The sequence below is a fragment of the Budorcas taxicolor genome, chromosome 5 (genome assembly GCF_023091745.1).
Source record: "Budorcas taxicolor isolate Tak-1 chromosome 5, Takin1.1, whole genome shotgun sequence".
In the NCBI taxonomy this organism is placed as follows: Eukaryota; Metazoa; Chordata; class Mammalia; order Artiodactyla; family Bovidae; genus Budorcas; species Budorcas taxicolor.
The window spans coordinates 83,987,558-84,015,496 of record NC_068914.1 but is presented as its reverse complement, the minus strand read 5'-3'; the positions used below and the strand labels follow the sequence as shown (position 1 = coordinate 84,015,496).

At 38.8% G+C, this 27,939-nt stretch overlaps 1 protein-coding gene across 1 annotated transcript in view; it reads left to right on the top strand.

Annotated features, from left to right (window-relative positions):
* Positions 1–27,939, top strand: part of PDZRN4 (PDZ domain containing ring finger 4) — a 417,074-nt gene that overhangs the window by 314,339 nt on the left and 74,796 nt on the right. Inside the window, exon 4 of the mRNA XM_052640517.1 lies at positions 27,615–27,871. Within this exon, the coding sequence (XP_052496477.1) occupies positions 27,615–27,871 (257 nt within the window). The remainder of the gene's footprint in view (positions 1–27,614; positions 27,872–27,939) is intronic.

Sequence of the window (27,939 nt, the reverse complement as noted above, 5' to 3'; positions counted from 1 at the left end):
TCGTTTCCCCATCTATTTGCCATGAAGTGATGGGACTGGATGCCATGATCTTAGTTTTTGAATGTTGAGTTTTAAGCCAGCTTTTCTCCTCTCCTCTTTCACTGTCATCAAGAGAGTCTTTAGTTCCTTTATTTTTTTAAAGGGTGGTGACATCTGCATATCTGAGGTTACTGATATTTCTCCCGGCGGTCTTGATTCCAGTTTGTGTTTCATCCAGCTTGGCATTTCACACAATGTACTCTGCATATATGTTAAATAAGTAAGGTGATAATATAGACACATGAGCATTCCTTTTTCTTTTAATTAGGTCTTTGCTCAAATGTCTCCACCTTCTCAATGAGAACTACAGGAGCCAAAAAGGAAAAATTACAACTTATCTCTTGCACTATCTGTTCTCCTTATGCTGCTCTATTTTCTCCATAGCAAGTAACAAACAATTATCTTTTCATTGTACTTAATATATTTAAGTATTTAATATATTTATTGTATGTTTGCTTCATTAAAATGTCGACTCCATAAGGTCAGGGATTTCATTTGACTTGTTCACTTATATTACCTCACTGCCTAAATCTGTCTAGCATGTTGCTGGTCCTCAGTAATTTCTCTTTTTTTTTTTCCATTCATGAATGAAAATTGAAGGCAAAAACAGGAAGAGGATACTAATCTTAGATTCAAGAAAATTATTTTCTAATTTTTCATTTTAATTAGTATGCCCAGTGCTGTGACGGGAGCATAACATTACACACATCTAATTATTCAAAAGCAGAGACATTACTTTGCTGACTAAGGTCCATCTAGTCAAGGCTATGGTTTTTCCAGTGGTCATGTATGGATGTGAGAGTTGGACTGTGAAGAAGGCAGAGCGCCAAAGAATTGATGCTTTTGAACTGTGGTGTTGGAGAAGACTCTTGAGAGTCCCTTGGACTGCAGGGAGATCCAACCAGTCCATTCTAAAGAAGATCAGCCCCAGGATTTCTTTGGAAGGAAAGATGCTAAAGCTGAAACTCCAGTACTTTGGCCACCTCATGTGAAGAGTTGACTCATTGGAGAAGACTCTGATGCTGGGAGGGATTGAGGGCAGGAGGAGAAGGGGATGACAGAGGATGAGATGGCTGGATGGCATCACTGACTCGATGGACGTGAGTCTGAGTGAACTGCGGGAGTTGGTGATGGACAGGGAGGCCTGGTGTGCTGCGATTCATGGGGTGGCAAAGAGTCGGACATGACTGAGTGACTGAAATGAACTGAATTATATTCTAAATTATAATTGTTAGCTTTGAGTTTTAGTAACATCATTTGCCCTCTAGTCACTGTAACCAACTCTAAATAGGCTTAAAACTTGAAATACTAAGAGCAGGGAAGCTCAACTGTATGTATTAAAATGTTTAATATATCTTTAAAAATATGATGTTTTCCAAAATTTAGCTAATTATGTAAAATATACATGTATATGTTTGGTTATATACCAACAAGATTCTTTAATTCATAAGGCTTGTCTCTTGGTATCTATTCAACAGTAGAAATATTTAAAGCTCTGATATCTAGCAATTAAAATTATAGTGGAAGCAACTAACGTAGACAGAGCACAAATTTTGTCACACTTGATCACCCTTTTCTATATCATGCTCAACTACCCTAATGAGGAAATATGGAAAATGGAAAATGTCAACTGGCTGAAAGGTGAGTGTTTTCTCCTATTGGAGTTCTAAAGTTGAAAAAGTAGTTCTTTGTTGGGTAAACATAGTAATTGACTTTTATAGTCTTTTAGAAAACACATATGTGTGCAGCCTTTTTAAATATAGAAAGAAATGCATTATATATTAATGAATGGATGAATAAAAAATGAGTCTGCTATGTTTCTTTCTATCAGCATCCAAAATAACAGTATGTAGTGATATCAAGAACTCTAAAGAGTTAACCATTATTTTCATATTTTCATAGTAACTGTTACCAGTTATTGTTAATCTTGTGGTATTTCACAGCCTTTCAGTCCTGCAAAGGAACATTCCATTATCCTTTCCACAGTTCTTTATCCAGTATCGAAAGTCCTGTCCCAAGTCAGTAATTCCATGAAATGGTGAAATAATTGACATGGAGCAGAGCATTTCTAAAAACAGTACATGGGATCTCAAACAATTTTTCAATTCATATTAACAATGCTTAGGCTATTACTTATTAGGATGCATATTACAAGCATATGTGGGCCTCATTAGTAGAGGAGGACATGGAAAAATGTTTAGAGGAAGTTATAAATTGAATATAAAAATAAAATCTGTAGTGAAAAATTACTGAAACAATATTTATTTGTTGGAATAAATACGGCAGGTCACCTGGAATCCACGGATCTTTGTCATCTCAATCCTTGTCATATGGCCATCACCACAAAGCATGATCTTACCACTTTAATGACAGCTCAAGGAATCCAATATATAGTAACTGATGAACAAGTGATAACTTCTGGGTTGCTATACCAGAACAACACCACGATGAAAGAACCCTGACAGTTACACAATCACATTTAACTTTTCTTGACTGACAGAGAAAAACAAAACAAAACATAATTAGAGCCTTTTGCTGGCCACATGGCATGACATGTGGCGTTTCAGGAACCAAGGATTGAATCCACACCCTTGCAGTGAAAGGGCGGAGTCTTAATCACTGGGTCACCATGGAAGTCCCAGGGCTCTTTTTATAAGTACTATTAGTTGGTATTTCACTCAGATATTTTCCAGGTCAATTTTCCCCTTAAAATATGACTATATATAATTATAAAATTTTTTAAATCCATGAAATAGAGGTTAATTTCTCTCAACTTCTATGTTATGCAGTGTTTCAGTATTCTTATAATAAATAAGAATGTGTCTATTAGACACAGCATTCTTCAACCTTCATGGAGTAAAATGTCATGAGCTTAAAACTGAGCATAGTCTTGCCTTCTAGGAGACATTTTTGGTCGTCACAGTTGGCGGTGTGCGTATGGGGGAGTTTCAGGAGAAGGGGCAGTAATACTAGCATCTAGTGGGTAGAGACCAGGATGCTGCTTCTCAGCTTCAAGATGCAAGACCGTCTTCCTCAGTGAAGAACTCTCAAGCCTGAAATGCCGGCAGCACTACCATTGAGAAAGACCAGCCTACAGGCAATTCTGCTATTCAGCAGTTCTGTCACCTCAGAAATAATTTCCACCAGCTGCTTCTCTCATGCCTCCTGTATTAGAGTAATTGCAAGGTAATGGAGCAGTAGATGTAAATGGAACTTACCTCCATGTTTGGAGTCTCAGCAATTTACACGCTGTTTGATTTAAGCAACAAGAGCAAGTCAACTTGCCATTATTTAAACTAAATTTTGTTATTTTACTTTATTTTGAAAGACTTAGACATCGTAAGTTTGGGCCATGTTACTGAGGTTTTTCTTCTAAACAGAACTCTTAACTTTGTGAAGCTGTCATTTAGTAAGTCTAGGAAATTGGTAAAAATGTGATGGTGACATCAATCGACCATGATCTTCAGCTTTCTAAAAGTTACCAAACTGAATATTTCACAAGGTCCCAGTTCAGCCAAAAGTTCTATGTTCTGGTTTCTACTAAACTCAGAAATACTTGACAGAATTAGGAAATCAGTAATCTCTTCTTGTTTTCATTGCCTTTTTGATAAGCAATTTTGCTGAGAATGTAATATTTAGATTTAAATTAGCAACCATTTCCCATATCCCTCACAAGGATTGATTAACTAATCTAGGCAACAGGTTGAGAACAAAAGAGAGATGTTATGGTGGCATAAAAAGAATGCTGAGAGTCAGTCTAGGCTTCACAACTTGTTGTATGACCTTGGTAAAAATCAATTAAACCAATATCTACTGCCTACTTAAGATGTACATAATCCTTAAATCTCCTGTGAGTGATGAGATGCATTTGGTGAGGAAATTAACTCATAAATTGCTAAATAGATTGCAAACATCAAGCACTAAATTCTCTCATCTGTATTGACTTCACATATATTTGAAACTTACAGTGAACTGAGGTTTTGAAGACTTATGTAACTTTCCAAGTCTACTTTGGTAACAAATGGTATAGAATTCAAGTCCTCTAACCACTAATCCAATACTCTTTGTGTATAACGTTTTACTTCTTAAAATGTTTGCCATCCAAAAATCTCACTGGCATGCTTTGTCAACATGTCTAAACCTACTATCATTATCACTCTCTGATAAACACTGGATAGAGAACCCTTTTGAATGCCATACAGATAACAAAATAATAAATAATTTCCATATTTTATTGAATTTCAACTCTATCTTGTATATTGGTTATGTTTTATTATTTCCTCATTATTTTGTCATAACGACTTTTAGAGATCAGCATTATTATACCCAGTTATATAGATGAAGAAACCAAAGTGTGCAAGTGTCAAATGATCAACCTGAAGTTACATAACTGCCAAGGGACAAAGCTTGGGATCAAGCAAGGGACAACCTAGGGCCAGACAATCATGCTTTTTCCCTTTACTTTACTTTGCCTTTTTGCATTATAATGCATATTCCTGAATATCTTGTCATGTACTATTTAAACCTTTTTGCATTATAATGTATATTCATGAACATCTTGTCATGTACTGACAGAATGTGGTCCACGGAAGAAGGGAAAGGCAAACCACTTCAGTATTCTTGCCTTGAGAACCCCATGAAAGTGAAAGTGAAAGTGAAGTCGCTCAGTCGTGTCTGACTCTTTGTGACCCCATGGACTGTAGCCTACCAGGCTCCTCTGTCCGTGAGATTCTCCAGGCAAGAATAGTGGAGTGGGTTGCCATTACCTTCTCCAGGGGATCTTCCCAACCCAGGGATCGAACCCGGGTCTCCTGCATTGGAGTCAGACGCTTTAACCTCTGAGCCACCAGGGAAGCCCTGAGAACCCCATGAACAGTATGAAAAGGCAAAAAGATAGGATACTGAAAGAGGAACTCCTCAGGTCGATAGGTGCCCAATAAGCTACTGGAGATCAGTGGAGAAATAACTCCTGAAAGAGTGAAGGGATGGAGCCAAAGCGAAAACAACACCCAGTTGTGAATGGGACTGGTGATAGAAGCAAGGTTTGATGCTGTAAAGAGCAATGTTGCATAGGAACCTGGAATGTCAGGTCCATGAATCAAGGCAAATTGGAAGTGGTCAAACAGATGACAAGAGTGAACATTGACATTCTAGGAATCAGTGAACTAAGATGGACTGGAATGGGTGAATTTAACTCAGATGATCATTATATCTACTACTGTGGGCAGGAATCCCTTAGAAGAAATGGAGTAGCCATCATGGTCAACAAAAGAGTCCAAAATGCAGCACTTGGATGCAATCTCAAAAACAGCAGAAAGATCTCTGTTCGTTTCCAAGGCAAACCATTCAATATCATGGTAATCCAAGTCTATGCCCCGACCAGTAGTGCTGAAGAAGCTGAAATTGAACAGTTCTAAGAAGACCTACAAGACCTTCTAGAACTAACACCCCCCAAAAAAGATGTCCTTTCCATTATAGGGGACTAGAATGCAAAAGTAGGAAATCAAGAAACACCTGGAGTAACAGGCAAAATTGGCCTTAGAGTACAGAATGAAGCAGGGCAAAGGCTAATAGAGTTCTGCCAAGAGAACACACTGGTCATAGCAAACACCCTCTTCCAACAACACAAGAGAAAACTCTACACATGGACATCACCAGATGGTCAACACTGAAATCAAATTGATTATATTCTTTGCAGCCAAAGATGGAGAAGCTCTAAACAGTCAGCAAAAACAAGACCAGTAGCTGACTGTGACTCAGATCATGAACTCCTTATTGCCAAATTCAGACTTAAATTGAAGAAGGTGGAGAAAACCACAAGACCATTCAGTTATGACCTAAATCAAATTCCTTATGATTATACAGTGGAAGTGAGAAATAGATTTAAGGTACTAGATCTGATAGAGTGCCTGATGAACTATGGAATGAGGTTCGTGACATTGTACAGGAGACAGGGATCAAGACCATCCCCATGGAAAAGAAATGCAAAAAAGCAAAATGGCTGTCTGAGGAGGCCTTAAAAATAGCTGTGAAAAGAAGGGAAGTGAAAAGCAAAGGAGAAAAGGAAAGATATACACATTTGAATGCAGAGTTCCAAAGAATAGCAAGGAGAGATAAGAAAGCCTTCCTCAGTGATCAATGCAAAGAAATAGAGGAAAACAACAGAATGGGAGAGACTAGAGATCTCTTCAAGAAAATTAGAGATAGCAAGGGAACATTTCATGCAAAGATGGGCTCGATAAAGGACAGAAATGGTAGGGACCTGACAGAAGCAGAAGATATTAAGAAGAGGTGGCAAGAATACACAGAACTATGCAAAATAGATCTTCATGACCCAGATAATCATGATGGTGTGATCACTCACCTAGAGCCAGACATTCTGGAATGTGAAGTCAAGTGGGCCTTAGAAAGCATCACTACGAACAAAGCTAATGGAGGTGATGGCATTCCCGTTGAGCTATTTCAAATCCTGAAAGATGATGCTGTGAAAGTGCTGCACTCAATATGCCAGCAAATTTGGAAAACTCAGCAGTGGTCACAGGACTGGGAAAGGTCAGTTTTCATTCCAATCCCAAAGAAAGGCAATACCAAAGAATGCTCAAACTACTGCACAATTGCACTCATATCACACACTAGTAAAGCAATGCTTAAAATTCCCCAAGCCAGGCTTCAGCAATACATGAACCGTGAACTTCCAGATGTTCAAAGCGGTTTCAGAAAAGGCAGAGGAACCAGAGATCAAATTACCAACATCCATTGGATCATCAAAAATGCAAGAGAGTTCCAAAAATACATCTATTTCTGCTTTATTGACTATGCCAAAACCTTTGACTGTGTGGATCACAATAAACTGTGGAAAATTCTGAAAGAGATGGGAATAGCAGACTCCCTGACCTGCCTCTTGAGAAACCTGTATGCAGGTCAAGAAGCAACAGTTAGAACTGGACATGGAACAACAGACTGGTTCCAAATAGGAAGAGGAGTACATCAAGGCTGTATATTGTCACCCCGCTTATTTAGCTTATATGCAGAGTACATCATGAGAAACGCTGGGCTGGAGGAAGCACAAGCTGAAATCAAGATTGCTGTGAGAATATCAATAACCTCAGATATGCAGATGACACCACTCTTACGGCAGAAAGTGAAGAGGAACTCAAAAGCCTCTTGATGAAAGTAAAAGAGGAGAGTGAAAAAGTTGGCTTAAAGTTCCACATTCAGAAAACTAAGATCATGGCATCCAGTCCCATCAGTTCCTGGCAAATAGATGGGGAAACAGTGGAAACAGTGGCTGACTTTATTTTTCTGGGCTCCAAAATCACTGCGGATGGTAATTGCAGCCATGAAATTAAAAGACGCTTACTCCTTGGAAGGAAAGCTATGACCAACTTAGATAGCATATTGAGAAGCAGAGACATTGCTTTACCAACAAAGGTCCATCTAGTCAAGGCTATGGTTTTTCCAGTAGTCATGTATGGATGTGAGTGTTGGACTATAAAGAAAGCTGAGTGCGGAAGAATTGATGCTTTTGAACTGTGATGTTGGAGAAGACTCTCAAGAGTCCCTTGGACTGCAAGGAGATCCAGCAGGTCCATCCTAAAGGTGATCAGTCCTGGATGTTCATTGGAAGGACTGATGTTGAAGCTGAAACTCCTATACTTTGGCCACCTGATGCAAAGAGCTGACTCATTGGAAAAGACCCTGATGGTGGAAAAGATTGAGGGCAGGAGGAGAAGGGGATGACAGAGGATGAGATGGTTGGATAGCATCACTGACTTGATGGACATGGGTTTGGGTCGACTCCGGTAGTTGGTGATGGACAGGGAGGCCTGGTGTGCTACAATTCATGGCATTGCAAAGAGTTGGACATAACTGAGCGACTGAACCCAACACCCTCAAAGTAGTACTTTCTCTGTGTTAGTGTTAAAGTTAGGGAAATAGTACTTTCTCTTGTCTCCAAGGATGTCATGAACTTAAAAAGTATTGGACTTAAAAAATAAAAAAGGATAAGTATGACTCAGGCCTCTCTCCTTTTCTCTCTTGCTCTCACTCTTTCCTTTCTTTCTCTTCCCATTCTCCCTTCTCATATAAGAAAGTTTAAAGAAAAGTAAAGTAAATGATAACTTATGAGGAAAACACTTAAAATGAAAAATACTTTTAAATATGGCAACATTACATAGTCTTAAGAAAAGATGTTAATCCTCCCCAGAAGCAGCATCATGTGCATTCACCTGAGGACCTTGTCTTTAGGATTGTCTGTTCTCTGAGACCCTCTACTTGGAACTTTTGTTTAGTCAGTCTCCGCACACATTTCAAGAAGTCCCTACCATCTACCTCTTGGTGGATGGAATGGCAATGGCTACCTAGTATTCTTGCCTGGGAAATCCCGTGGACAGAAGAGCCTGGTGACCTATAGTCCACCAACTCACAAGAGTCAGACACAACTCAGCGACTAAACAACAACTTCTTGGTGGAATCGCATTTCTCAAGTTCCATCTTCTCAACCCCAAGAGTACTACCTTCAGGTCTGAGTTATTAGCATCATCTTCTGAGGGTTCCAGGAGGACACAGTAGAGTAGGGTTTTGTATGGTGAGGAGCACAGAATATCCCAGGGTGAGCATGGGTGCTGTTGGAGTCTTTGAGATTTCCTTCCAGACAGGCAGCACATCCTCCACTTTACTTTTCTGATATCCAGTATGGGTAACTCATAACTCATACACACACTCACACACACACACACACACACACACACACACACACATGCGCAAGCACACACACACATACACCACATGCCCAAGTCGTCCCAATGCCCTGTGAATCCTCAGAGAAAGCTGTCTCAATTTTTAGTTTGGTTCAATCAGCAGTGAAGAATTCTGTCATAACTGGGGCAAAGAAAATACTTGTGAATAATTCTGCCTTTCATTGTCTTCCTTTGTGCCTTCATAGATAATTTTAGTGGGACATTGGGAGAGCCTGTGTTAGGAGCTGCCAACTAGTTACAACTCTAAAAGAAAAAGACTATCTTGTGCAGTTTAAAAATTGTCTTTAGCACTTTTGTTCTCATTAGAAGTTGCATGTTATATTATAAACTGATTAGGCCCTGAAGACATTTTCATGTACTTAATAAGAGCCACTTTTGATCATATGTTAGTAATGGCTGCCTTTGGGAGAGTGGCACGTTTTTACCTTTGTGCTTTACTCTCTTTGTCTGATTCCTAGACGTTTATTAATGCCCAGTATAGACTGACTAAAAATATTTTCACTTGATATAATTTTAGTCACCTAACTTATATCTGTTTCATTCATACATATTCATAGGGAGACCACATTACCCTCAGAAAAATGAAATCTATGTTATGAATTGATTAGTGTATCAAGCAATTGTATCAGATGCATACAAAAATATGTGTTTTCCATGATATTAAAAGATGCTTTTTAAGTTAAAGATTTATTTATTCAACAACCCACAACTCCTACATGCTGTGATAAAAATCTTAAAAATATGAAACAATAATGGCAAACCAATAGTTAATTTTCACATATTAAAACATCTTTAAAAGATAGGAAAAAATGCATCGTCTAAGATTAATTTTTATGTTATCTCCTTACTTGTGCAAAACTCTTGGAATTTATATCTTGCTTGAAGAAGAAAAGGAATCTTAGATCATATAAAAAGCATGTGACTACCTCCCATTAGAGAGTTTCTCTCCCCAAAATTAATGAAAGGGTCATAAGAACAAAAAAGACTATGCTTGGCAGGGAATATTGAAGAGCAGCGATGAGTATGTGTGTTTGTGTGTAGATATGTGTGTGTGTATGTCTTTGGTGCTCAAATTAAAAGATATCATAAGGAAAGTGTGTTTTGTCTCTGTGATTTGAGTGTTTTACTGGGATGCAGGTGGTAGAAATTTCTGAATCTCACCCTGCCATTTGGAAGGAAATGAAGGGAAGATGCTGCTTAATGCTGAGTCTCACCATCCTAGCAGTCATATTAAAATGGAACTACTTCAAGTTCTTGCAAATATGAGATCCTCGTGGTGCAAGAAAAATCGGACTTCATTTAGCATTCTACTAGTCACTCCTTTTGGATTATTCTTTACATCTTTGAAATGTCCAAGTCACTCTGGGATGGCTATTTGTAAGCTGCCACTGTGAGATGACATTTAAAACAAATGAAAGAGATATAGACAGCATCCTCTCTAAATAAACAAAATCAAGCTAGAAAGCTGCTGTGGAAATGCTTGATTTCTGTCCCACTCTTCTGTGCATATGGCATTCTGGAAATTATAAATTCTGTTTTTATAGAACTACAATATTTATTACCAGAGGAAAATAGATTATTAATTATAGCCAAAGGCTGCTTTGATTAAATATACAATTAATTAGCTATGCTAAGCTCATCCATCCCAGAGCTCCTAATATTTTCAGCCTGATGATTCTTCTAGTACTTTTAATTAAAATTGTTTTAAAAAGCCACAAGTTAGTTGCATGTGCACTTAAATTGAAGTTTTCTCTTCAGTGTTTCACTGGTTTCCGTATGCCATATAATTAATCTTTTGTGATTAAATGTACATAAAATCATCAGAGATGTAAGGTAATTTGTGCAGACATGGAACAATGGAGAGCTTTTTACTGGACTTTGGCAGGATTGTTTTATCTGCTGAAAATTATTTTAAAATTGTACATATGTTAATTGTTTACAGGAACTAAAATTACAAAAATATGCCCCTCTCCCCGACTCTTCCAAACAAAGCAAAATAAAATCAACAGTATTAGTGTAGAAACATGTTTGTGGCAGGTTGAATTTAAGAATATAATGACTCCATCTGTGGTTACACTCACTTTGGTCTTCAGTCTCATTCATTTCCTGAAGGAGTCATAGGGCCGAGTAAAACACAGTCTTCAAAAAGCATCCCCAAGAACTGTTGTCTAATTTAACATGCATGCCGAAAGAGCATGCCACAACCTTGAGTTAGCTGCAGTTTTACATACAGTCCAGCTACTATTTTGGAGAAGTTCTCTCTGTTTGCACCACTCGTTGTAATATGTCCACCAAGGAGAAAACACAAGAGAACACAGGTGGTCTCTTCGCTGGGAACTTCATCCATCACACCTCTGTGGGCCACTGAACTGCTGTGAGGCAGTAACAAAACTGTGTCCCACATGAGCAAGGCCAGACTTTGAATTAGGCATCTCATGGAAAAGTTCAATGACAGACTGACAGGTCCTGGAGTCACCTTCATGTCTGAGCTTTACTTGATTCACTTACAGAAAACAAAGAGGTGGAGGGTTCTTTTTACTAAAGTTTTAAATGACTTCAGGATTGTGTGAAAATAGTGCATATTCATGCTTATGTATACTTGTATAGATTTTCTTAGAACTGTGAAGATCTTTAAATATCATTGTCTAAACTATTCATTTTACAGAAACATTTTTTTTTCACTTTTCAACTGAAATTTTCTTGTCCTAGGGACAGAAATTGAGACAATTATTCATATCCATGACTACCTACAGTTCAATTCAGCTTCGTTCAGTCGCTCAGTCGTGTCCGACTATTTGCAACCCCGTGGACTGCAGCACTCCAGGCCTCCATGTTCATCAGCAACTCCCAGAGCTTGCTCAGACTCACGTCCATTGAGTCAGTGATGCCATCCAACCATCTCCTCCTCTGTCGTCCCCTTCTCCTCTTGCCTTTACTACTTACAGTTGATTACTTAATTGTAGTCTTATAAATTACTTACTAAAAGAAAATAGAAAAATAAACCCACCAATCCTCTTATTTAGTTTTTAGAGCTCTATACCTCTATTGATGTGTAATAATAGAAATTTTAAGAAAAATTTTGTTGTTTTTTTTCACTCAGTAACTATGTGATCTTGAGCAAATTGCTTAAAATCTTCAGATTTAATTTCTTTATCTAGAGGATGAGTTTTATAATTCCTTCACCTCTAGGAGTAGATAGTACTGAGTGGAGTATGTGGCACATAGTAAGCACTCAACCAATTTTTATTACTCTTATTACCTTTATTATCCATTTCAAGGTACAAGTAGAGACAACCAAGTTAAGGAATCACTGGGGAAATTTTCAGCTATTTTATATAAAATTATATCAGTTGCTATTTTAAATGCATTTACTTCATCTTTTGGCTTAGGCAGCTTTTATTAAATACAGACCAATATATTGCTTTTCACAGTTCATGAATTTGAGGAATTTGGAAGCATGGTGTTAAGAAGGTTATGGGCACAAATTCAGTTGGTTTTACTTGTGGGCATGAAAGCATGTGAATTTCCCTGTGGACTTGGCCTTTTTACTGTAGTTTCATATCATTGATTGAGTTCAACAAGTGTCAGAATGAATTCAAATGGCAGAATTGATTGTTGAAAATGATTTAAACCTTCCACTTCTCCAAGGGTAATGACTGTTTGTTCAGATTTTTGTCCTGTCCTTTCAAACTCATATGCAATAACTTTCATATTAGAAGCACTAGGTTAGAGATGTTGGTAGTGAAGAAACAGTTATATATCATACAAGTTCTACTTTCTTGTGTTAATCCCTGTGTTCTGAAACTCCTATATCCAGTTGGGTGAAACATTTAAGTTTATAATTCACACAAAGCCAAAAATGACTCAGGTGGAGGACCCTAGAAGGTATAAGAGTATTTGTATATGTGCAAGTTTGTGTGAGTTTTATGAGTGTTTGTGTATGTGTGTGAGAGAGAGAGAAAGAGGGGGAGAGAGAGAGAGCGAGAAAGGAGGTATGTAGTGTTGAGACAGTTACCATTTCCTAGGTGAGTACTAACCAGAGATGCAGTTTCAGAACATTGGAAGAAGTAGTTTTTGATTTCCAAAATAATCACTGAAAATATAAGTCTATAGGAGAAGGGCAACATCCACTTAGAATGCCTTTATACTTTATTTTTAAAAATTAATTAAAATTACTTTACAATGTTCTGTTAGCTTCTACTGTACAGGAAAACAGTAGAACCAGCTATATGTATACACACATCTCCCTTTTACATTACTTTCCCTTTTAGGTCATGAGAGAACACTGAGTAGGGTACTTGAGCCATACAGCAGGTTCTCATTAGTTATCTATTTTATACATAACATCACTACTTTTTATATGTCAATAAACCTTTATACTTAAAATCAAATTCTACAGCTTGTGTTTCTGTACAAGGAGGATTTAATCAATTGGACTAGAAACTGTGGCTAGGCTGTTGTAGAAAATCTGCCAATCGGACACTCCTATTGAACTGTGTATGAATGAGAGTATCATAATGCCATTGTACAGCCCTCTCCTACCTCCTCCATTTGGACCATCCTCGCTGTCCCCATCAGATACAGGCACTGATCATTCTCTCCAAGTATCTTCCTAAAAAAGATCTTAACAACCCAGATAATCACCATGGTGTGATCACTCACCTAGAGCCAGACATCCTGGAACACGAAGTCAAGTGGGCCTTAGGAAGCGTCACTATGAACAAAGCTAGTGGAGGTGATGGAATTCCAGTTGAGCTATTGCAAATCCTAAAAGATGATGCTGTGAAAGTGCTGCACTCAATATCCCAGCTAATTTGGAAACCTCAGCAGTGGCCACAGGACTGGACAAGGTCAGTTTTCATTCCAATCCCAAAGAAAGGCAATGCCAAAGAATGCTCAAACTACTACACAATTGCATTAATCTCACACGCTAGTAAAGTAACACTAAAAATTCTCCAAGCCAGGCTTCAACACTTCATGAACCATGAAATTCCAGATGTTCAAGCTGGTTTTAGAAAAGGCAGAGGAGCCAAAAATCAAATTACTAACATTTGTTCGATCATGGAAAAAGCAAGAGAGTTCCAGAAAAACATCTATTTCTGCTTTATTGACTATGCCAAAGCCTTTGACTGTGTAGATCGCCACAAACTGTGGAAAATACTGAAAGAGATGGGAATAGCAGACCACCTGACCTGCCTCTTGAGAAATTTGTATGCAGGTCAAGAAGCAACAGTTAGAACTGGACATGAAACAGACTGGTTCCAAATCAGGAAAGGAGTACATCAAGGCTGTATATTGTCACCCTGCTAATTTAGCTTATATGCAGAGTACATCATGAGAAACGCTGGGCTGGAGGAAGAACAAGCTGGAATCAAGATTGCCGGGAGAATATCAATAACCTCAGATATGCAGATGACACCACCCTTATGGCAGAAAGTGAAAAGGAACAAAAGAGCCTCTTGATGAAAGTGAAAGAGGAGAGTGAAAAAGTTGGCTTAAAGCTCCACATTCAGAAAACTAAGATCATAGCATCCAGTCCCATCACTTCATGGCAAATAGATGGGGAAACAGTGGAAATAGTTACCGAATTTATTTTTGGGGGCTCCAAAATCACTGCAGATGGTGACTGCAGCCATGAAATAAAAGACGCTTACTCCTTGGAAGAAGAGTTATGGCCAACCTAGACAGCATATTAAAAAGCAAAGACATTACTTTGCCAACAAAGGTCCATCTAGTCAAGGCTATGGTTTTTCCAGTAGTCATGTATGGATATGAGAGTTGGACTATAAAGAAAGTTGAGCGCCGAAGAATTGATGCTTTTGAACTGTGGTGTTGGAGAAGACTCTTGAGAGTCAATCCAACCAGTCCTAAGTATTCATTGGAAGGACTGATGTTGAAGCTGAAATCCAATATTTGGACCTGATGCAAAGAACTGAGTCATTTGAAAAGACCCTGATGTTGGGAAAGATTGAAGGTGGGAGGAGAAGGGGATGACAGAGGATGAGATGATTGGATGGCATCACTGACTTGATGGACATGAGTTTGAGTAAACTCTGGGATTTGGTGATGGACAGGGAGGCTTGGCGTGCTGCAGTACATGGGGTCGCAAAGAGTCAGACACGCCTGAGCGACTGAACTGAACTGATCTTCCTAAATGCCTTCCCTGCTTTGGTTACTTCTCACTGTAGACTTGGGAGTTATCTTCAAAACCTAAATGAGACCATGCTATATTTCAGATGCAAGGTGAACGAATACCTTGCCACGGCCCATTGCAAACACGGGAATCTTGTGAAAGCCTCCTTTCCAGACTCTTTTTTCTGTACTTACCCTAATCCCTCTGAACTCTGTTACACCAGATTTCCTACTGGTTCCCAGAAATCTTGTACTTTTATTCCTTTGCCCTGGGTTTTTCTTCCTTACTCCCATCTTTGCTGCTAATGAAACTCTACATCTTGAAGACTGCCTCAAATCTCAAGTCCTGGAGTCAAATCACAATAGTGCCAGATATGGTTGGCCCTTGATACTTTCATAGAACTATACTAGCACCTTTATTTCAGCTCTTTACAAGTTTGCTTACAGTTACAAATGTAGCTGTTGTTTTTCCCTAGCAGATTGTGAGAGCAGGTGCTTTTCCTTACGCCTTCTGATCCTCGGCTTCCACAGCTTTCAAATGGGGATAAAATTCTTACCTCACATGATTGTTCTTGGATGTGACTGAGCTAACAGAGGCCAAGGGCTTGGCTCAGCTTCTGGCTTATTGTGAAGACTGCTCACTCAGTGCTAACCAGTATTGTCATTGTTGCTGCCAGGACTGTAAGCACAGGTATTTTCTTGTAACCCCAGAGAATCACCTGGTCTCTGTCACTCAAGAGTTCCCCAGGAAGGAAGGGAAGGAATCAAGGAAGCATGAATCAACATCATAGCATGTCAGCTGCCTTAGCTGTATTATTTACGTGATCCTGTCCATAGCTCTGTGAGTGGGTGTTACTATCTCCTGTTCCAGATAAACTAACTGAGACTCAGAGAATTTAGATAACTTAAAGTCCCACAACTGATACTGAGAACTCTGTATAGACCCCAGTCCTGAATGATTCTCACATCCTTGTTCTTTTTGCTAAAACATTGAATGGTGGGCGGGGCTCTGCTGCTGCTGCTGCTGCTAAGTCGCTTCAGTCGTGTCCGACTCTGTGTGACCCCATAGATGGCAGCCCATAAGACTCCCCCGTCCCTGGGATGGCAGCCCACCAGGCTCCCTTGTCCCTGGGATTCTCCAGGCAAGAACACTGGAGTGCGTTGCCATTTCCTTCTCCAATGCATGAAAGTGAAAAGTGAAAGTGAAGTCGCTCAGTAGTGTCCGACTCCTAGCGACCTCATGGACTGTAGCACACCTGGCTCCTCCGTCCATGGGATTTTCCAGGCGAGGCTCTAGAGCAGAGCAATTAATGCCCTTTCTTGGCCACTCAAATCCATTTTAATGGTAGATTTAAGTAAAAGGAATAATATGGATAACTGGACTACAAAATAGAGCTGGGGAATGAAAGGCATGCAGTTTGCACATAATCACAGGTAACTTTAGAGACAAACCCAGTCACATTTGTTTTAGCATGGTGGTGGTGGTTTAGTCACTCAGTTGTGTCTGATTCTTGTGACCCCATGGGCTGTAGCCTGCCAGTCTCCTCTGTCCATGGGATTCTCCAGGCAAGAATACTGGAGTGGGTTGCCATTTCCTTCTCCAGGTTGTTTTAACATGCATCCTGATAAATACATAAAAATTTATTTAACATATTTATTGTCAAGTACGTGCCAAACACATTTGGGGCCCTTAAACAGCAGTACTAGACAAAACACACAGCTTCTTGTCATTCAGTGTTTGTTGCGCAGAACCATTTAAATAGCTAAGCATGTTTTGATATGCTTGTAGATAGCGGACAGTGGACTTCTGGTGAAGATGTACTCAGCATCTCTGATGTTGTCATCAGTATCCTATTACAAATAAGTCACTATCTTGTCCCTCATTAGTAACTATGTATAACACTAGTATTCCTTTGATTTAACAGAAAGTTATTTTTAACACTTCTATGACACTATGCTAGTGTGGCTGAGACCCAAAGTTATGTTCTTAATATCCATATATGTTCTCATCATGAAAATGGTACCAAGAGATCCTGTCCAAGGGCTGAGAGCACATTTCCGCTTGTTCAGTGGGTATGAAAAATGTATAGCTCTGTCTGAATCCTTAGTTGCTTATGCTGTTTATAGTAATTTTTAAAGAAAATATGGGTCATTTAATTACAATGAAGTTTGTTCCCAATGAAACAGTTTGAGTTCATTTTAACAGCCCTATGTATGCCTTATGTCTTTACACCCTTAGGCCTGCTGCAGGAAATTTTATGTCTCCATCAGAATTTCTCTAAGTTTAACATATTTGGATCTGATGTGTCAAAAGTCAATGGATAGGTTTATTAATAATCAACTACATCAGCTTAGTATTATCTTAGGAAGTAAAAGGTCAATAAGTAGTTGTTATCCTACCATTTCATCAGTGGACTCTTCTGCAAAGACTTCAAGTCATTATTCACTGCTTATAGAGTCACTTGAGATATAAAAAGTCTTTTATAGTAATGAAAGAACTCCTACAATTAGCCAGAAGGCAGTCATCTATCTTTTTAAATAGCTCAGCTTGGAGGAGAACAGGATTTCAGGTGATACTCAGTAGATGAATTGTTATGACAATGATAAAGTTGGTGATAGCAATCTGTGTTTTTTGCTGTAGGGATGTGTGTGTGTGTGTGTATGTGTGTGTGTGTGTGTGATATGTGCACAAGAAAAAAGACATTCAGTTCAGACTAAGAATCTGTTCCTCTTAAAGATATGCAAATACAGAAACACTCTGTAGGGACCTTATAATTCATCAATTGCTTATAATTACTTGCTAACTCTAAATGATTATAGCAAAAATACATTTGTAGCTAATAACAAATATAGCAGTATCTTGAGACATTTTATTTTGACATAAGTTCAGACTCATCAAAAAGTTATAAGAATAGTATAAGGAATTCTCAAATACCATACATATAGAATTTTATTTAACATTTTAAATAAGCATTTAACATATTTAACATTAACATCTTACATGTGCTTTAGATTCATTCTCTGTCTCTCCTCTCTTCCCCACCCCATCTCTCCAGTGCTCTCACTCTCCCCCTCATCAAGTCATAAAGATTAATATCACCAATAGTGAACCAAGGTGGTAAGTTTTAGCTTTTCTTTAATTAATTTATTTTTATTGAAGATAATTGCATAAGAGAATTTTGCTGTTTTCTGTCAAACCTCAACATGAATCAGCCATAAATATACATATATCCTCTCCCTTTTGGAACTTCCTCCCATCTTCCTCCCCACCCCACCCCTTTAACCATTACTTTGTTATTGTTTTTTTTAAATCAGAGGAGTTCCATGCCTAGTTATATTAATAAGTAGGAAACAGAGAGCACACTCAAAGAGTTTCACTGAAGAAAGGAACACTTACAGAGGTATGAGCAGAGTTAAGGGAATGAACACAAGGAGTAGCAATAGAAAGAGAAATCCTTACTACTCACAGACCTGAAAGAGGTAAGGTAAGCCAGGGTGTGAACCAACCCTGACCAGAGCTGGCATCCTGAAAGCCAGCTCTGGTCAGGAAGGGAGGGCCTGGATAAAGACAGAACATTAGCTCTCTTACCACTGGCCAAGGCAAGCAAAAGACATAAAGCAAGGGAGCCCAGTGACATGGAATACAGTTGGCAGCATCCCAGCATATACAGAGCTGGGTGGAAAAGAGTACACTATGAATCTCAGGGACAAACAAAAAAACACCAACTCATGTGCCAAAGAGGAGAAGTTTCCATTTCTTTCATTAAGGGGAGAGAAGATAAATTTATTTATAATGAGGAAAATAAAATTATGTTGCATACATTTTATTTCCCTCAGTAAGAATCAAAACTATCATAACCTGTTCCTTTAATAATTGGAATCATTCACATATATAACCACTCTTCAAATTTGCTAAATCCCAGCCAAATGGGAAATCCAGGAAAAAAAGTGTGGCAATGAAAAGAAAAAAAAACAGAAAATACCAAAGAAGGAATACAAAAATTAAGACAGAGAAAAGGTAATAAGGGGAAAGGCAATTATTAAAAATGCATCCCCAAGATTTCCTATAACCAAAACTATAAACTGGTTCAAGAAGAGCTCTGAAAAATCCATAAATAATGGGTCTATAACGTTTTTTAAAATTTGTTTTTGGTTGTGCTGGGTCTTCACTGCTGCGTGAGTGCTTTCTCAAGTTGCAGCAAGCAGGTGCTATTCTTCCTTGCTGTGCACGAGCTTCTCATTGCGGTGACTTCTCTTGTTGAGGCGCACAGACTTCAGGCACAACGGCTTCAGTAGTTCCTGTTCACCATCTCTAGAGCGTCAACTCAGTAGTTGTGGCTCAGGGGCTTTAGTTGCTGCACAGCATGTGGAATATTCCCAGACCAGGGATCGAATCCATGTCCCCTGCATTAGCAGGTGGATTTCCATCCAGTGCACCACTAGGGAAGTCCTGGGTCTACAACATCTTAATAAGAAAAGTTGGAGATGAGTCTTGCTTGTGTTTGGGAACACTTTCATCAAGATGTACTGTGAAAGGAGCTGGGAAACAGCATCCTGTAGTAGTGACCTCAGTGTCACAATCAGTTAACTAAATATATTATTAGGCTTTTAAAATATCTCCTTGGGTTAATAAGAGTCTGCAATTCATAATGTTACATGTAGAAGCATTTTGAATAAATTCAGTTCTTTATGTTGTAAATGTGTGTCACACAGGGTTGTTAGGGCAAATTCTGCACTGTTGCAAGTTATAGGTTAGACCACAGTCTCTATTGATTACCTGGTAGCTCAGTCACTAAAGAATTCACCTGCAATGCAGGAAACCTGGGTTTGATCCCTGGGTTGGGAAGATCCCCTGGAGGAGGGCATGGCAACCCACTCCAATATTCCTGCCTGGAGAATCTCCAAGGACACAAGCCTGGTGGACTGCAGTCCATGGGGTGGCAAAAAGTCGGACACGACTGAGCGATAAAGCATAGCACAGAAAGCACAATACAGTCTCTATTGGGAAAACATACAAGTCAGGGGTCAGCAGCACACGGGGACCTGGAACTCTTGCACATACAGTGGGTCTGTATTCCAGTGGAGAGACCCCACCCTGCTGTTGCTCTCTTAGGGTCACGTTGTCAGGAGGGAAACACAGGAGATTTAGGCTGTCTGAGTTAGAAGTCAGTTATCTCTATTTTCTGGGAAAGCCAGCTACCCAGCACTGGGGAGCCTTTGGAGCTCAAGGGAAGCTGCAAGACCTCACACACCAGGAAAATGAAGCTACCACCCTGCAGTCCAGGCAAGACAGAAGGAGCCCCAGGATCACTTCTAAATAAGTCTGCTCATTAGAACCTGTGTGATAATTACCATATTCTCTTCCCAAAATCTGACAACAGCACTGTCAAAAGAACACTGAACTACACAGACTTTTGATTTGGTGCAACATAACATTTTTTATGTTCTCACTTTCTAAAATATGATTATCACAGGCCTACCAATGTTTTGTTCATTGACAATATTTTTTAAACGTTTCAAAATTAAGTTTAGTCAATCTCACAAGATTTTCTTCATAACATGTTGCACAATTCCTTTTCTGTGAGTTCTTTTTGCTATAAATATTTCTTATGCTATGCTGTCCTTAATTTACATAACAGATGTCCTTCTAGAATCAAACATACCAAGTTTAGAAAAAGGCGATATGCTTAAATTCTTTACAACTGATTTACAGATTGTATATGCCAAGTGTTTTAATGAATATAGAGTTTGGATTATTTTAAATTCCTTTGATACTAAACATTTTAGCAGTAATTTAAATATTGCTTTTTTCTTACATAAAACATTATTAGGCTCTGTTTTTATAACACCCCCATAATTATCAGAGAATTTGATCAGCAATCACATAGGGATTCTAATCAAAATTTATTTCATAGTTATTTGTGAGGGTGAGAGTTCTTGTAAACTGTCATGCCCAACCAGAATTACAACACTCAGATCTGAGGATCTAAAGTAAAAATAGTGACTGTAGTTGATAACACTGTATTATATAATTGAAATTTGCTAAGCAAATAGAACGTAAATGTTCTCACCTAAAAGAAAACATAATTAATTAATTGAAGTGATAAATGTGTTAATTAGCTATTTGGAATCCTTTCACAACACATACATATATTAAATCACTACCATGTACGTGTTAAATATCTTATTATGTTGTTATTTGTATCTCCATAATGCTGAAAATGAGTGAATGAATGAAAAAAATAAATTAAATTTTATAAACATTAAAAAACAGTATTTAAGTGTTTTATGCTTGCTTGTTCTCCACTTGAAATTGTACATAATCTTTGGTATTCTGCACCTCTTCTACTGAGTATTCTTATATGTATAATCTCATGAAAGGCAGAGATACTTAAAAGCCCTTGTTTCTGTAAGAGGCACAGAGGTTTGGAAACCCTCATCATCCCAAACAGCTGACCTTGGAAATGAAATCGCACCAGGGTGATTTGGTCATTCATGCCCTTGTTTGCGCTTTGGAAAAAAGAAAAGCCTGTTTGTTTTCTGACACTCAAGAAAATTGTGCATGTGGCTGGATTCGGAGGAATAATCAAAGCAGAAGAGCTCACATACAAGCTGAGGCCACCAGTCACTCTGGGGAGGTTGTTGACAAGTAGCTCAGATTTTGCAGTTTATCCAAAAGAGTAGATTGATTTTTAGTTAAACAGAAGCTTCACCAAATGATAGCTGATTTGGTTTACATATGAAAAGCTATATTTTTTACTTAACATTCACAAGTTGCTTATGGATTAATTAGCCCATCTGCCGCAACAAATGGATTCTCACTTCTTTTGCATTGCTTGCTGAAAAGTGCCTACTTGTCTCCTATTCACTTCCCTATATCAATAAAATGGAAAATAATTTTTTAGAAGTAAGATATTTATTTTTTCATATCTGGAAAAATGTTTATATTTTCAACATATCCACTAAATTGATAAAGTAAGTGCAGGAAAGAGGAAGACCTTCTCTGGAAAGGGTTTTCCATGGTTAGGATTTCTTTTAGTCACTAAACATCTAGTAGAACTGTTCCAAGTTTGGCATGTTTAAGGCTCCTCTTTACACTTGCTTCCAATCCCAAATCTATTTTTCTTCTTGAGGATAACCACATCTCTGTTTCTCCAAGAACTTCTATCATTAGCATCTTCCTTTCCTCTTTTATGCTATTACCAATTCTGATAATCTTCTTTATCAATATTCTGCCTGGTTTCTCATTTATCTCAAATCAGGTGACTTAATCACCATTTCAGAGTCCAGTTGCTCCACTCTGGGCTGTGAGCTTCTTATCAGAGAGCAATTACATGAGTCTTTTCAGTTTTACTCTAGTTGCTAGATAGCTTTAGAAACAAATCAGTTTTGTCCACAGTTATCAAAAATCCAAATGTTATAGTAATAGAGAGAATTACCTCATATACTTCTCATGTTTATTAGGACGGTTTAACCTCTCACTCGCTTCATTAACAACCACTTTAGAAAAAGGTCTCTTTCTCTACACCATGCTTAAATCAAATCATCAGCCTTCTGCATGTACTCTTCAAACCTACACCCTGTAATACATGGGTATATCTTAATTTTCAAATTACCTTTCCTCCCATCAATTTTGCTCCCATCACTCTTCACCCAGTTTTTCCTCCTGAAAATCAGCTTCTACCACTTTTGCTTCCTTCCATTGATTAGGCACCTAGAACTGCTTGGATCAGCACTCTTAACTACCTATGTTAACTGGAATGCCATTAATAGCCGACTTTTCCTTCTCCAATTTCATTTCACATATATTGTCCATACAAAACCAAGATTGAGGTAGAGAGAGAGGAAGAGGAGGAATAGTGAAGGGAGGGACGGAAAGAATATGATGGAAAAGAAATAAAAGGATAATGATATGGCACTATGAAATACCAAATATCTTGTTGGTTTAGGATCTAACTACCTGGAAAATACAGTTTTGCTATGAATTTGTTAATTTACTTCAAAATTTTCTATAGGATTACAATTTCAGGTATTATTTCAAAATTATTCTTCTCCCTAGTTGTAACTAATGATAACTGAGTAAAGGAACTGCCAGAAAATACCAATTAAACTCTTCTTTTTTCTATTGTGAAAGGCATAACTTACAGTGACCTTTTGGTAGGCTAACAGTATGTTGATGAACTTCAAGTGAAGTGAAAAAAAGAGTGTTTCGTATCACCAGTGCTTACATTTTCTAAGGGATCACATGGGGCAGTACACTAAGCCTTCAAAGGTCATAGACTTCTTTACTTTGAGAGATATTAAACAGCTTATGGAAATAGGGGTCAGCTGCATGATAACTAGAAGAAAAGAGCATTCCCAATAGGGAAGTAAGATATTTGAGATTATATTGACTGTCTTTTTTTAAGATTGCATTCAATTGTCCATAAAGCAAAAAATTAATTCTGCATATAAATGCCATGGTTGTAAATGAATGAATGTACAGGTCTTAGAATCAATAGCTATTGATCTTGCTGTATGAATCCTAATATTATCTGCATATACTAAGTATTATGATAAGAACTAATAATTTCGCGGGCTAAAATACTCTCCAGTAATTTTTTGTTTCTGCAAATTTTTTTATAGTTTTCTGAACTTTGCAAAAATGATCTTCACTTATAGGAGCATAAGATAAATAATCTTTATCATTAAGGAACTTACTTTTTAAAAATTATTCTTTCTTTGAAGATCATTAAAACAAGTAAGAAACAAAGGAGTCTCAAGACTAGGTTGTAGGCAGGGTCCTGAGCCACCTTGGGGAAGAAATAGAATAATGGCATTTCTTCACTATTTAATAACATACAGTTTATGCATTAGCAGGATTTCATGTGGGTGTCCCCTGGAGAAGGAAATGGCAACCCACTCCAGTGTTCTTGCCTGGAGAATCCCAGGGACGGGGGAGCCTGGTGGGCTGCCGTCTATGGGGTCGCACAGAGTCAGACACGACTGAAGCAACTTAGCAGCAGCATCAGCAGCAGCAGTGGGCTTCCCAGGTGGTGCTAGTGGCAAGGAACCTACTGTTAATGCAGAAGACATAAGGATGAGGGTTCAATCCCTGGGTTAGGAAGATCCTCTGGAGGAGGGCATGGCAACCCACACCAGTATTCTTGCCTGGAGAATCCCATGGACAGAGGAACCCAGCAGGCTATGGTCCATAGAGTTGCAAAGAGTTGGACACGACTGAAATGACTTAGCACACACACACGCAGAATTTCATATATGACTGGAAGAAACCATGGCCAAAAATTATTTTCCATTTACCTTCAGATAATGTTTAAAGTTCCTTCAAAAGAACACTTTCATTCTGCCATTGTTAGGAGTTACTCTAGATACAATGCTTATAGGAAAAGATAGCATTATTGACATTGTTCCAGTAGGTTTTAAATAGCTGGTAATAGATTATGACCAAGAGTTCTTTTCAGAGAGGTAAAAGTATGAAATCTTGCACAAATGAATATTCACTCAGTTGAAGGGACACCATGAAGCAGGAAATGTGTGGATAAAAGGGAAATTCTTCCATATCACATAGATTATGACAGAAGAGTCTATCTACCAATGGATCATCTTCCATAATTCTGGACTTAGTAAACACTGACCGTAAGAAGAGACAGAGGATGATGTTCTTCAACACAAGAAGCCAGATTTCAGTTTGTACTTTTCCACCCTGGAACTTCTCTTGCCATTTGCTGACTACAGGTCTTCAGGAGTAGTGTCCACTCCAGAGTGCCTGTCATCTGAAAGTGCGAAAAGTTGGTAGGTGTGCTGTGTTCACATTGCCCCATATGCCCAAAGTCATCAAGCCATTCCAAAAAAATTGCAAATAGAACTACCTTATGACCCAGCCATCCCACTGCTGGGCATACACACCGAGGAAACCAGAATTGAAAGAGACACATGTACCCCAATGTTCATTGCAGCACTGTTTATAATAGCCAGGACATGGAAACAACCTAGATGTCCATCAGCAGATGAATGGATAAGAAAGCAGTGGTACATATACACAATGGAGTATTACTCAGCCATTAAAAAGAATTCATTTGATTCAGTTCTGATGAGATGGATGAAACTGGAGCCGATTATACAGAGTGAAGTAAGCCAGAAAGAAAAACACCAATATAGTATACTAACACATATATATGGAATTTAGAAAGATGGCAATGACGACCCTGTATGCAAGACAGGAAAAAAGACACAGCTGTCTATAACGGACTTTTGGACTCAGAGGGAGAGGGAGAGGGTGGGGTGATTTGGGAGAATGGCATTTTATCATGTATACTATCATGTAAGAATTGAATCGCCAGTCTATGTCTGATGCAGGATACAACATGCTTGGGGCTGGTGCATGGGGATGACCCACAGAGATGTTATGGGGAGGGAGGTGGGAGGGGGGTTCATGTTTGGGAACACATGTAAGAATTAAAGATTTTAAAATTAAAAAAAATAAATAAAATAAAAGCCAGAAGGCACAAAGTAAAAAAAATAAATAAATAAATAAAATAAAACTAAAAAACAAAACAAAACAAAGTTATATCAGTGAAAACTCAGTGGTAATGTTCTGGTTCATGGAGAAAATTAATGACTATGCACATTGGTAGGTAAACACCCAAATCTCCAACTGATGTTTCTTACTAGTTATTCTAGAACTGTACTGGGTCATATGGTGAGGAAACTTAATTGCTGGTGCTGGTGAGGAAACTTAATTGCTCAATTTCTGAAGGCACATTAACTCTTTCAGGGTCAGTTGAGTAAATTAGCTCATCCGGGTCATTAAGCCTATCTCTACATGACATGACAATTTCCACCTGGCACTGTATCATTTACCCCAAAATGTCCCACATTTACTCTGAGCATGCACATATTCTTTCTCTACTTAGAGGGAGAAAGTGTGCTCATTTGAATGTCAGCAATCTCCTGCTGGCTGCAACTCAGTGATTCCCTTTGTGTTTTTTGAAGGCTTCCAGGATCTCTAAAGATTTGCTGGTGCACCAATGGCACCCCACTCCAGTTCTCTTGCCTGGAAACTCCCATGGGTGGAGGAGCCTTGAAGGCTGCAAGGCCATGGGGGTTGCTAACAGTCAGACACGACTGAGCGACTTCACTTTCACTTTTCACTTTCACGCACTGGAGAAGGAAATGGCAACCCACTCCAGTGTTCTTGCCTGGAGAATCCCAGGCATGGGGGAGCCTGGTGGGCTGCCATCCATGGGGTCACACAGAGTCAGACACAACTGAAGCAACTTAGCAGCAGCAGCAGCAATTAGAGCCTCACCAGCAGATGCGTGGTTTAAGTTGTCCAGAAATGGTATAATTTCAGGGTTTTTGAGCACAGTACTGTACTCCCAAGTATCTCTTCCTATTTGCAAAAGCCAACATTATTGGTTCATTTGGGGTGGGAGTTTTGACTTTCTTTTAGGATACAATAGCTGTTTATGAAAACACAACTTCCACTAAGAGGCTGTGTTACTAGAACCCACGTTAGGGGAATAAATTGATGACAATTTGAGAGCAGTCTCTGTACTACCTCTCAAGAGGGTAATCAGAAAAGCCTGTGGGTGTTTTGGGTGCCACAAAGGTGGGGAAACATCATTGGCCCTTTAAAAAGCAGGCATGAGAGAGTGTCACTAAAAGAAAAATTTTTATCCCCCAAATGCCAATGGTTGGCCCAACTGAGAAGCAGTGAGTGATGGAAGGAAAGGGCAAACATCCCCTCTTCCTCTGTTATGTCCAGGCTACATTGGAGAGTCATAAATGGTATAGGTGAATACAGGTGAGGAGACAAAGGGACATGGCATACTTTCTCAGAGGTGTTTTAGAGCAGTGTTCCTTTCTTATGCATGTAAATCAGCTGGTATCTTGTTAAAATGCAAGTTCTCATTTAACAGGTCTGGGGTATGGCCAGGGATTCTGCATTTCTAATCTCTTATGCTGCTGGTCCACAAACCATACTGTGAATGGCAAGGACTTAGGATAACATGCACATGAGCAATAACATGGTCTTGGATAAAAATGATGAAAATAAAATAAATCTGACAGAAATTACATTGCAAGTCAGTAAGATTAATTAAGGGCTTCCCTGGTGACTCAGTGGTAAAGAATCCACCTGCCAGTGCAACAGACGTGGGTTCAATCCCTGGGTCGGATGATCCTGGAGAAGAAAATGGCAACCCACTCCACTATTCTTGCTTGGGAAATCCCATGGACAGAAGAGCCTGGCAGGCTACAGTCCATGGGATTGCAAGAGTCAGACATGGCTTAGAGACCAAACAACCACAAGACTGATTAAATATTGAAAATGCCACCAGAAGATTGATAGATCATTTTTTAAAAAAGATATACTTACCATTTCTACCTAGCTGAAGATTTTAATCATTTTCTGAGGCTTATTCGTTGTTTAAGGTTTGAAATCTTTACTAATAATTCTGATAGTGTGCTTTGTAAAGATCTAGGAAATAACTGTTTTCCTAGTTTCCATCACTTTCTCCTGTTGGTGAATAGTTCAATAAAGGTCAATGTCTGATTAAATATTCCTTCACAAAATTCATATCAGAGCTTGTTTAAACCTCCCCTGCCCACCTTTTATTAATCTATCATGACAGTCTCTCTGTTCTTTCCTCTGAGATGAGCAATGCCCTTTTATCTTTGCAGGTCAATGGGAAAGATCTCTCAAAGGCTACCCATGAAGAGGCAGTGGAAGCTTTTCGAAATGCCAAGGAGCCTATCGTGGTCCAGGTGCTAAGGCGAACACCTCTCAGTAAACCAGCCTATGGGACAACCCCAGAAGTGCGACTCATGAATGCCAGCACTCAGACGGACATCACCTTTGAACATATAATGGCCCTGGCCAAACTTAGGCCACCCACCCCTCCAGTGCCCGACATCTGTCCATTTCTGCTCTCAGACAGGTATTTTTCTGTCATTTTTACTAGAGACTTATTTGTTGTCATTTGTCAATGAAAGTAGATGTTGGAAA